General features: G+C 46.1%; 1 protein-coding gene across 9 annotated transcripts in view; it reads left to right on the top strand.

Annotated features, from left to right (window-relative positions):
- Positions 1 to 12,576, top strand: part of znf609a (zinc finger protein 609a) — a 77,301-nt gene that overhangs the window by 62,086 nt on the left and 2,639 nt on the right. For all 9 annotated transcript variants that reach the window (XR_014123136.1, XM_081712240.1, XM_035522868.2 and 6 more), the window contains 4 exons: positions 7,139 to 7,226; positions 8,869 to 11,230; positions 11,437 to 11,869; positions 12,062 to 12,394. Coding sequence is in view for 8 of the 9 variants with exons in the window: in XM_081712240.1 (XP_081568366.1) it covers positions 7,139 to 7,226; positions 8,869 to 11,230; positions 11,437 to 11,869; positions 12,062 to 12,394 (3,216 nt within the window). In the remaining variant the exon portion in view is untranslated. The remainder of the gene's footprint in view (positions 1 to 7,138; positions 7,227 to 8,868; positions 11,231 to 11,436; positions 11,870 to 12,061; positions 12,395 to 12,576) is intronic.

Genomic DNA, 12,576 nt, shown 5'->3' with positions numbered 1-12,576 from the left:
TAGAATGTTATTTATGTCAGGACCATTTGTTGTGTCTTATTAGCCAATTAGGAAACAGCTCAGTTGATGTAGTCCATTGGCTGTAGTTCATAAAACTGTAGTAGGAAAAGGCAGTCATTTTGCTAGTCTATATCAAGCAATGTAATAGTTCTACAGTAATTGCACTGACATATTGGTCTTGTATAACTATGAAGGAGGTGCTATGGAAGTGCCAGCCACTGTTTCAGCCATTACTGTGCATGTCCTAGTTTGAGAACATTTTTATGTTGGTAGCCTTAGGTTACAAGTTGTTAAAAATCTAAGGGCTGAACTGGGCTTCGCTAAGTAGCACCTATTTAGTCCTATACGTTAACACAAACTCATGTCATGTTGTGGGTATCAATTTATATACGTGTTAATGTGCGTGCTTGTGTATATGTACATGTATGACATATACATATAAAGCCCATTTAAGAAAAGTGGTTTAGAATGTTGGAGCCTCCACATAACATTAGGCAGAAACATCTGGATTTGGTCATTCATTATTGCACTCATTGTACATTGTACTATTGTTTGGAACTAGTGATTACTTGAAATTATATAGTAATACGGTGGATATTTCCACAAATTAAATTAATTATTTGTAACTAAATGTCAAAGTCAGAATTGCTCAATTAAATTTTGCTTTTCTTGTTCTACTATTTCAACATGAAATTCAACATGGTAAGTTAGTTTCCTTAATTGAAGTCATGTTCATTTGGACCCAAAGGCAGAGCAACCTTTCACTGTAAAATTTGACTACCAAATGCTGACCTTTCGTCGACTGGTGTTTAGAGAGAACTGTGTGGATCAATAAGTGCCCTCACGCTGAGCAGTCAGAGTGAAGTGGGGGGGTCAAGGAGGGTTGGAGGATGGGAGGCACCCCTGAACTGCCATCCATGACCTCCTTCAGTCAGTAGCCAAGGATGCCTGACAGCTTCCCGTGCTCACAAAGGCAATCATCGTTGCAGCGAGGGGCAGCGGGAGGATCAGCCGATCGCAGTGAAGCTGAGACAGCATGAAGGAAGACAGGAAAAAGTGGCTGAGTGAGGAAGGCGGGATGAAGACAGCCAGATGCACTCGTGGAGAAAAAGACTGGCATTTTGAAGGTGACACAGAGACACCAGTCCCTCCTTGGTGAAGCCGCAGTGACCCTGGGGCCCAGGCCATTGCTGTTGCACTTCCCCAGGGCCCCATATGCTGACAGTTGGAAATGTCAGCTCCAAATCCGCTAAAAGTTTATTGCTTCCAATGTGCTGGCCCAGAAAATCTTCCCCCATAGCTGGGCAGGGCTCCACTCCCTGGGCGAGGCAGCCGTGGCAGTGCTAGGGCTGAGCCCTTGGTTGCCCGCTGGCTGTGTTGTGCCAGTGCCCTGATGGCAGACGTAGTTGGTCAAAGACCTGTCGGCCTCTACGTCTGCTGTCACAGCCCTTCGGTCTTTAGGCAAACCCAAGTCTGGATCAGAATGTCTTCTCCTGCGTGCTTCTTTTGTTCTTGCTGTCAGCCATGTTATTTTGTGCGATGTAACCATTCAGTTTAGAATGTCAGACTGTACTGGAATATGACTGCAGTAAGTAATTCAAAATTATGACTATTGACATTTTTGTTTTTGCGATTATTTTTCTCACATAAAGACAATGTTATTTGATAATGAACATTGTTTTTCATATCCCGTCAGGCTGTGATCTAGCAGACAACAGAAACTGTATCTCACTATAGACCCAACGAGCCAACAAGAGCTATAAAATCCCAAGAGAGTTGACGGAAATGATCCCACATCGTTAGTGGTAGGGAAGTGGTTCAAATATAAGGTCCAAATAACTGTGCCAAGTTTGTCAAGAAAGAAGGGTTGCCAAGTTTGGCCGCAAAGGTTATGTTTGGCTCCAAGTTGGGAAATATGGCTTGGGTATTTTTTCACCCTTCAAAGGAATAAGCTAGATGTTGTGACCTGGTTCCAGCAGCTGTGCCCTCATTGTCGCTCCCAGCAGGGTGTCTAGAACATGGGTGCCTTGAAGTGTTACGTCTGTTGCAGTTCAAAATTACGCTTAAATTTCAATTCAAAATGACCATGGATAGAACAATTATCCTGGATAGAAGAATTTGAGTATCAGCAAATTTTTATGCAAGTTTGTCTAACATAAGTGCTTTACAAATACAGTAGTCATGCTAACCATCATAGCATAATAATGACTCTCTCTATACATACACCCCCCACACACACACACACACACACATCCACATATGTAGGAACACTTGTATCACAGGGGAAGATGGTTATGCTTTTTAAACTGAATCAGACTTCTGCAAACAAAGCAAAAACTTCCTTTGGTTCTAATCTAATACCACAGAAATCATACGGGGGACCAAAGTCCCATACATTAAGAGCCTTATTCTTTTTTCTTTTCTAGGAATTTTCTATATTTTCCTGCATTTCACCTTAACTGAAAATGCTTCAGAATTCCACAATTAGTCCCACAAGGTACTCTATTTTTTCCTTGAAGGTTGAGATCAGTTATAACTGTTAGGAGATTTTTATTTTGTCGGACGAGTGTCTTGAAAGATTGCCAACTTGGTGGCACATTTATTCTTTGACACTGAGTGGAAAGATATGGCGTTCTCACTGTGTCTGGGTTCTCAGATCACACCTTTGCCTCCCCTCTCACTTCACTCAGGGGTTTAAAGGCACCACCTGGCTGCCGTACCGCTTCCTCTGGGAGTCCAAAGAAAGCAGTCTGGGGGGAGGGGTGTGTTGTCGCCCCTCTATTGAGCACGAGTCACTCAGCTGTGCTAAATCACCAGCATGGTTCTTACAAAAGAAGGGCCTTCAACCTCCCCTCTGTCTCCTCCAAGCTCCTCCCGTTCCCAGGGGAGGTGCTCGCCTTCGTAGCATGACCCATATAATCCGATGAGGCAGCCACCAGTGTGAGCATGCTGGAAGATCAGACCCCCATAAAATTCACATCTTAACAGCCAGGTTTCGTTTCTCTTGGTGCCTTGGTTCCTGGTTGCCAATGTGCCAGTGTTACCCTTTCACATTTTGAGATCAATTTTAGAGTTTGCCTTTATGTAAGATAATGTTTGTAATTTAGAAAATGGGTCCTTATTACTTTACATTATACGTTTTGTCATCAAGACAGCATCTGAACATTTGGAAACATTTTGCATAGTTCTAGTAGCACAGCAACTTGTAAAACACAAGTCATAAAGAAAGACTCCGGGAAATTGTGGGCTCACATACACTCCCAGCAACCCTTTGTCTCACCCAGTGCATAGAGGTGGCTACCCCCATTGCCTTGGCCTGATTGACCTTCTGCTGGTGAAAGGGAGAACTGGACCAGAAGGCAAGTAAAATGTGCATGGGCTAGAGGTGCAAGGTCAGTGCCTGGAGGAGCCGCCCCAGTCCTGTAGACTTCACCCCCAGCAGGGAGATTACAGGGGCCATGCTTGCCCATTAATGCAACTCTTCACTGGGAAAATTAAACTGGTGACCCAGGCAGAGGGGGTGGGGGTAGGTGGGGGTCACCACCCAAGCTGGTGGTAAACTCCCCCTGCTCGAAACAATGGCATTTGTCAAGACTTTGTTGCTATTAGGGTATTCTTTAATGGGGTTTAGGGAAAAGATGAACTCAATGCGCCTTGATGACTTAGGTGGCCTCTTTGTTATCCACAGGTGGAAGGGCCAAGGGTGGAAAAGGAATATGAGATGACAAGTGTAATACACTAGGAAAGGAAATAGGCCCCTCCCTCCACTGCCAGCACAACTTAACTCTGATCTCACTTAAGTGACAAGTGGGACCAGACTGGATTCAGCTGGGAAGTGTTTAAGGGGGCATAAAGACAGTTGGTTCGCCGACTTATTTTTCTTTTGACTGAGAATTCATGACTGCATTAAAGACACCATTTTTTCAGTCCTTTCTTTTTCCACCTCTGAAATAAAGGCTTTGTTTTCCACCACGTCTTCCCCTGGGGCTGGATCACCAATGAACTCAAACCCTTGTACTTGTGTAGATGATGTGTGCTAGCTGGTTCTGCAGTGAGCACTACATTTAGGCCTTCTGTCTAAGTTTGGGCTTGTCTATTGCAGCTAAGTGCAGCTCTTGGCAGCCAAGCTGCGCATAGGTATGCAAAACAGACAGAGTCTTACACTGCAAGCATCAAAGCAGCCAAGCCCCGCACACAGAGCTCTCTCCACCCTGGGCTTTACTAAGCAGTGTGCTAGTGCATCTCTTGTTAGACTGTCTGCCTTAAATGATCTGTGATCCATACACTTCTTGTATTTGGTAATACTTAGACGAAACGTTTAAAAAGAAAAAATGCAGCCTGTCTTTGATCATTTGTTTATCAATGTCCACTGTTGGCATTAATTAATTTGGCAAATAATGATTTTAATGGTTGCAGGCTAGTAAATTGCTGCTCTAAATTCACTTGCTCTACTTGCTGTAAATGGTGGGTATAGTAAAGTTTTAAACTGCAGTTCCAGTGACACATTTAGGTTTGTTCTACACGGCTCCCTCGGCCACGTTTAGATAACGGTTTGCAAAGTTACAGACTGCATACATTTTAATGGTCTCCATGTTGCCAAAGAGCAGGGAAATATGTAACATCTAAAGAATGTTTTCAGATAAGTGGAACCAACTGCCTCAGGCTTTGCTCCCTGGAGAGAGAAGGAAGGAGCTCGTGCCTGGTTAATGATTGGGTGCTTTGCAGAAGAGAGTAAACGACCTCCTCATGAGCAGATGGGAGCGCGGTTTGGTTTACGTCTCATTGTGTGCAGCCTGCCGGCCCCTACCCCCCACCTCGTTACCTCAGTGGCTTCTACATGGGCTGCCTGAGTGTGAACCTGTGAGGACGCTTCAGCGAAAGACTGGGTCACGTTAAACTGTGACTGACTAATTACACAAAAACGGATATTTGGCCCAGTAAAGGCTGCTGCTAAGGCGTACGTTTGAAAGCCTGGGGAAGACCGCAGGGTGCTGTAGGAGGGCCCCTCGTCACCGACTGGATTGTCAGTCTTTGTGATTTCTTTGGTTCCTGTGTTATTCATTTGAAGCTGGACAGCTTCACTGTGATGGGACCTGAGGCCTAATACTGTCTTCCACCACAGCTGCTTGGAGCTTGTTCTGTTCCAGCAGTGTACCGTGAAAATCAAAGCCGGGGGGAGGTGAAATGGGAGCCCTGCAGCCTCATAGTGAAGTGTCTACTCTACTTTGCACAGAGCAGTGTATGTGTGTGTGTGTGTGAGAAAGAGAGAGAGAGAGAGGTGTTTTTTGGCATGATAGCTGAGAGATAGCTGTGCTGTCTCTTGGCCTATGAAATCTGAATTAGTCTTCTGTAGGATGCAGTGCTCTGTTGCAAATGTTGCCTAGAAGCAGATAACTCAGGTCTCCAGTTAAGCCTGAGGACTTGGCTGACACACACACACAGGTCACGGTTGGTGGAGACTATTTAGGACACACATACACTCACACAGTTAGTAGTACAGCATTAAGTCATCTCCAATCTTGAGAAACCCTGTGGTCTGACTGTATACACACCTGTAGCAGCCCATGTTATTTTTAGAAATGCACGTAACCTTTTTTTCCTGCCCAGACAGTACAGGATAGTTGGGGGACTCTGAGTGGTTTTTAATAAGCTCTGAAAGACTAAATCTGCCTAAAACTCTAAAAAGCCTTTGCTTCGACCATGACTTCCTTTATGAGGTTACAACACACAAGTTGTATGCCATTGGAAAGAGCATTGAGCTTTAGGGAGTGACATGGAATTGGCAGCCTGCTTAGTTTTTCTTGCACCTTGCCCAGTTGGTGGTCCCGGGTCTTATTTCAGGACTAACAGTTTCCGTTTCAACAACATCTGATGTCATGCTAATTGTTTGCAGATGTAATGGGTTCTCTCGGCATGTGTCTACCTCATACAGGCGAATTAACAGTGTCTTCCATTCGGGTATGTGAGTCAAGTGATCTGTTCAATTTTCCCCACTTGTGTCACTGAAACGGAATGAGGTTCATTGCAATCGCTCTCAGACATTTCTGGTTGTCAAGGAAACATACCATGAAAGGCTAAGCCATACAGTGGATGGTTCGCTCCATGGCTTGTGGGAGCAGGAGAATTCTTTTGCCAGGTTCTTTTTGATAAGCTGTTGAAAAGCGGCCAATTCATCTCATTTTGAATAGCACCTTGGTGCCTTAAATTGGTTATCTCTAGTGTGCCTTGCCAGTTACATTGATCAGTATGTCAAAGCAACATGGAGGAATTGCGAAGTGAATGCAGGCTGGTTGAGTATAGAGTAGAGTCCCCCTGCTGGGACTGAAATAGTGTGTCTCACAATATGACACAAGCTTCAGAAATTAGTGTCTCTAAAAGTGATGGCTGCTGCCACCTTGTGTTAGGTATGCTCAGTCAAACAAGAATTTCCTCTCCACCTCCCTTCTGCCTCCCTGTTGTTCCATTTCTCATTCGCACATTCTTGTTCCTTTCCTGTCTCAATCTTGCCCTCTGTCTTCTACTCACTCCCTGGTGCTGTGTGCAGCAGTGCTATCGGCTGCATTATGCACAAATCACTGGAAAGGCGACTAGGACTGAGGAGCAGAGGGACTCCGTCACATGCCTCAGCTGTTCCCTGTCTAATGCAAAAATACGCTTTTTCACAGCTGCAGCAATGTCAGGTGGAGGACAAGTGCCGACCATGATGTTTCTGTCTGTCTGTCTGTCTGTCTCTCCTCTCTCTCTCTCTCTCTCTCTCACACACACACACACATACACACACACACACACACACACACACACACACACACACACAGCATACTAATGGCTGGTAGCTTTCACTGCTGCGGTATGCTGGATAGCTTTTCAATGTTCAACTAGAAATGGATCTCAGTAGACTATGTGCTTCTCATACTGAGTTTATGATGGCCACATCATGAATACAAAATAAGCATACATGTATTAGATATTATAACACTTGCACAAGTCCATCTGTTCCTTGGGTTATAAACTCCTGGTTAGAGCAGAAGGCAGAAAGCATCAAGAGCAGAGAGCTCAAAATGCATAAAGTACAAACCTGTTGTTAAAGATTTCAGAACTCCTCTACAGCTTCCTCTAACCCTTTCTGTCTATAACATAGGTATGCTGGTGGTGAATGTCACCTGGAGGAATAAGACCTATGTGGGCACTCTTCTGGACTGCACACGACATGACTGGGCACCTCCACGGTAAGGTTCACTGGACTTAACATATTAGTGCAAAGAAAATATGAAATTGGCGTGATGAAAATAAACCCAAATTATTATTAATACCTGCTGTCATAAATGCAAGATGTCATAGAACAGGGCACATTATATTTGAACATGAGACCAATTATAGTTAGACATGTCAGTGTACGTTCTGCTCTGTATGTTGCAGTCATTTGTATTCTTGCCAACTCCCTATCGTCAACAAACATGATGGTGTCATAAATTAGTGTGTCCTAGTGAGCCGAAAGCACAGGCGAGAGAATGAGCAAATGCAGCTGCCTGTATCTTCTTTTTCCGTTCTGCTCGTTCGCCGCTCCAGTCATTGTGATTGATGGATCTGAGGGTGGTGTCTCAGAACCCTTCCCATGCTGACATTGTACTTTTGAAGTACATCATCAGGGTGGAATTGATTTTTCTTCTCTTCCTTCTCTTCATCGATCTACAACATCAAAAGCAGAGACTTAACAGGCTTGTTGGAGAGCAGCTGCTTCATCCTGCGACTGTTAGGTCTTGGTGTCATGGGCTTTCACATTTGACCCACATTTCAAGTTGTTATGGCTAGAAGCTATAGTGGCATGTCAAAGTTTTGATGAAGCTTTGGTGTAATACTTTATTCGTCTACATACCAATATATTACACAAATACTGTGTGATGCGGCTTGCCATTGGACCTACACAAAGTCATGTGCTAGGAGAAATCTGTACAACAGAAGTATTAGAGACCTTCACTAACAAATTATCTGTTATTTTTGAGTGTATAATATAGCATAGAATTAAGATTGAACATTTCTGATTCTTCATGTTTGACAAGGTAATTCTTTTAATATAAAAGTGAGATGCATTAGTTGCTCTTGCAGTGTTCCCATCATATAACAGATGTGATGATGAGAGGCATTTCACACTATATCCACCTCTCTGATTAAACTAATGTGCTTGCAGTATGGCTGGCAGGACTACGCATATGATATGCATATTTTTGCATACAGCATTGGGCGCAGAATCAAAGGCTGGTTGTTTCCTTTGAAGCCAATAATTTACATCTTAAATGCAGTCAACCTCACCGTAACAGTCTGCTCCAATAGGTCTGATTTAGCTGTGCTTGGTTTGAAGCAGTGACAGAGGTGAGACCTGTTTTTGATTGAGCTCCCTGGCTTCTCTTGCACCCCTGAGCCCATGGCCTGTCTGTTAGAGGATGTTATCACCACATATCTAATCAGCAGCCAGGTCACCCTGGCCTGCTCCTGCAGGACTGTGCTCTGCTGCACACTATCCATCAGAACAAGCGTTGCTGTCGAGATCAGGGATAACGAGAGGATAAAAAACCTTGGCACGTCTCCCCCGTTGCCGCCAGAGAGGCACTTATGGAATCAGAATGGAGGTGTCTGATTCAGAGGAGAGGCCATCACTCATCCGAGTGTCTCTCTGGCACTGTTAGTGTCCTGTGTGGCGTGTAGATAGGTGTGCAAGTTCAGAGAATTCAATGTACCCTGAAGGGCTTGCACTCTAAGAGATGTGGAAGGGTTTTTGATGATGTTTTTTTGTGACTTTCACTCATCTTTGCTGGCTTAGTGACTCCTGCTTTGGGCTGGTGATATATTTTCCCCTCTTTCCTCTTCCCACAGATTTTGTGAGTCACCCACAAGTGATCTGGAGATGAGGAATGGGCGGGGCAGAGGAAAAAGAATGAGACCCAACAGCAACACTCCGGTTAATGAGAACAGCAATTCCTCTGACAACAAGGGCAGCAACAGCAGCAAGACCCGTGCAGCATCCAACAGCAAGGGTCGACGGGGCAGTCAGAACTCTTCGGAGCGTCGCACTCCACCAAACAGCAACACGGAGGATGTCAAGGCCAGCCCCTCATCTGTAAACAAACGCAAGAGCAAGCCTGCCTCAGATATGGAGCCGAACTCCAGCTCTGAGGACACCAAAGGCAGCAAGCGCATGCGCACCAACTCAAACAGCGGAATGCCTCATGCTGTTCTACCCATCCCCACTATCAAAGCCGAGCCCTTGCCCCCTTCCATAGACCGCAGTTGCTCTTCCCCAGTGCTCATCGACTGTCCCCATCCCAACTGTAACAAGAAATACAAGCACATAAATGGCCTGAAATACCACCAGGCTCGCGCCCATAATGATGATGACATCAAACTGGACATGGATGGAGACAGTGAATATGGGGAGGATTCTACTCTGCATCCAGAAGCAGGCAGTTGTAATGGGGCCTCAATCTCTCAGAAGGGCTCTGTTTCTCCAGCCCGATCTGTGACCCCGAAAGGCAGGGGGTTTGAGGCCCAGAGCCCTTCACCATCGGGCAAATATGCCTCCAAACAGTCTAGCAAAAAGAAACTGGAAGCTGACCATGATTCTGCAGTGCACTTGGATGGCTGTGAAGATGGCCCTTGTCTTACAGATGAGGCTAGCAATGATGGTCTTGATGATAAGAAAGGTTTGGACAAGGCTAAGAAGTCTGGTAGTGGTTCTAAAGCAGATAAGCTCTCTCAGAAGGGTGTTAAGTCTGCAAGACCCATTGTACCTTCCATACCACCACAGCAGCTCTATAGCTTGCAAGCATCAAGTTTCCCCGCACCTAACTCTAGTTCCTCTATGGGCATGAACACAGTGGTGCAGTCCATTCCCAAAAGCCCACAGCTAAAAGCAATCCAGCCTAAACCTGTAGGAATGGGCGACCCTTCCATGAACCCAGCCCTGAGTGGCTCCAAAGACAAGAAGAAAAAAGACAAGAAAAAGAAAGAATGTGGAAAGGAGGGTGACAGTCCTAAAGCCCCTGGAAAGGGAGGGAAGTCGGAGGAAGGAAAAAGCCCTTATTCTGAGTCCTCAGACCCAGGGAGCAAAAGTGACATCCTTCTAAATGGATCAGCAGATCCCCACCAGAGCCGCTTGGCCAGTATCAAGGCTGAAGCTGACAAAATCTACAGCTTCACTGACAATGCTCCCAGTCCATCTATTGGTGTAGCTAGCCGGATGGACAGTGGCGGTATGGCCCAACCCCTCACCCCGCTGCATGTAGTAACCCAAAATGGGGCAGATAACTCTTCAGTAAAGACCAACAGCCCAGCATACTCTGACATTTCAGATGCAGGTGAAGACGGAGAGGGCAAAGTGGAAGGCATGAAGGTCAAGTCTGAGGACCAGGCTCCCAGAGAAGGGGCCAAGAAGGCGTTATTCCCAACCCAGCCTCCAAACAAAGAATCCCCCTACTATCCCAACTATGAGACATACTACTCACCCAATTACGCCAACCCAAACCCCAGCCCAGGGGTCTCAAGTAGTGGTGTACCTTTACAAGACAGTGTTGTGAAGATAAAGAAAGAAGAAGAGCCAGACGCAGGGGAAGAAAAGGGCAAATCGGAGCTGTCTGAAGATCGCAAGTCAGACATTAGCACTTCTAGTCAGCAGCAGCAGCATCAGCAGCAGCAGCAGCAGCAGCATCAGCAGCCCTCTGTAATCCAGCAACGCTCCAATATGTACATGCAGCCACTCTACTACAACCAGTATGCCTACGTGCCCCCTTATGGCTACTCTGCAGACCAGGCTTATCATAATCACCTGATGAACACTAACCCTGCCTACAGGCAGCAGTGCGAGGAGCGGCAACGGCAAGCTGCTGAGCAGCACAGGGCAGCAGAGAAGAAGTCTGAGGCTATTCAGAAGGAAAGGGAGGCCTCCATGAAGTCCGAAGAGTGGAAGCAGAAAGCCTCGGTTCCCCCAACCCTGTCCAAAGCTCCAAGTCTCTCTGATCTGGGAAAGCCCTCACAGAACAAGGCCAAAGAGTCAAGCTTAGAGACGGTCAAATCCGTCATCATACCGAAAGGGGAAGATGGGAAACCCCCAAGCCAGCGGGAAGAGGGTCTGAAGATAAAGCTGAGTGAAGCTGGACACCATGCAAAAGAGGAGCAGAAGTCAAGTATTGAATCCGGAAGGCCATCTGCCATGGAGCAGGCCATGTATATGTACAGACAGGTTAGGGAACAAAAGCATGCGTCCATATATTTTTTTTTTGACGGTTCAGTGTTGATGCTGAAAAAATTGTGTTCAGATTATTTATTTCCTTTGCACTCTGAATTCTAAAGTAACACACCTTTTCGCTTTCTCACTCTCCCTCTTGCTCTCCACTCTCTTGCTCTCCCTTCGTTCCTCTCTCCCACCCTCCCTCCCTCCCTTCCCAGGAGGCTGATTCTCGACTGTGGCCCTATGTTTACCCCAGCAAATATCCTGAAGCTCAGAAGCAGCTAGATGACGAGAGGTGGAAAGAGGAACGAGAGCGGGATCGAGACAGAGACCGGGACAGGGATCGAGACCGTGACAGGGAGAGAGATCGAGAAAGGGAGCGAGACAGGAAAGGTAAAGAGGAGAGGACCCGTCCCAAAGATGTTCCTAAAGAAGATGGTAAAGAGAGTGCTGAGCCACGAACATCAACAGCCTCTGAGGAGCACAGGGGACTTAGTAAAGACCCCAGAGCTCACATGCAGTTCTCCGCAGCTCTGCCTCAACACCAGTCCTACATGCCTTACATGCATGGATACCCCTATGGTCAGGGTTATGACCCCAGTCACCCAGGGTACAGGGGGATGCCCTCAGTCATGATGCAGAACTACCCAGGTAAGGCCGTAAAGGATTAGCAAGTTTTGCTCTCAGAACTTAAATATATTTTAAAATTAGTTTTGAATTATAGACATTTTGTATCTTTAGTAATATTTTATATCTTAGCTGCATGTTACACATCACAATATGCCATCTTGTCATCTTTATGTAAAAAAGCTAACCATGTTAATGTTAATGTGTTCTGTTCAGGGTCCTACCTCTCTGCCGGCTACTCATTTTCACCGTATGGCAGCAAGATTCCCCCAGGCGAGGAGGGAGAGAAAGCCCGCGCCAGTCCCACGGTGACTGGCAAATCGGCTTCTGAGTCCAAAGCCCTGGATATCCTGCATCAGCACGCCAGCCAGTATAAGAGCAAATCGCCCACAGTGGGTGAGAAGAGCCATGAGCGAGAAAGAAGTGGAGCCGAGAGGGAGCGAGACGGTGACCGGCCGCGCTCCTCGCCCTCGCAGAGAATCATGCCTTCCCATCACCACTTGGGATACCCTCTTCTCTCTGGACAGTATGATTTGTCTTATGCTGCAGGTGAGTAACCAAACTTTTCATAAGAAAAGGGTTCTCTTTTACATTCAAGGCATTTAGCTGATGCTTTTATCCATGCCGACTTCAAATCTGACTAAACACAATTTGAGCAACAGAGGGTTAAGGGCTTTCCTCAGGGGCCCAACAGTGGCAACTTGGCAGTGGTCGGTCTTGAACTGGCAACC

The sequence above is a fragment of the Electrophorus electricus genome, chromosome 4 (genome assembly GCF_041902795.1).
Source record: "Electrophorus electricus isolate QZ-2024a chromosome 4, ASM4190279v1, whole genome shotgun sequence".
NCBI lineage: Eukaryota > Metazoa > Chordata > Actinopteri > Gymnotiformes > Gymnotidae > Electrophorus > Electrophorus electricus.
Note: the sequence above shows the minus strand (reverse complement) of the source record. Positions and strands in the feature narration are given on the sequence as shown.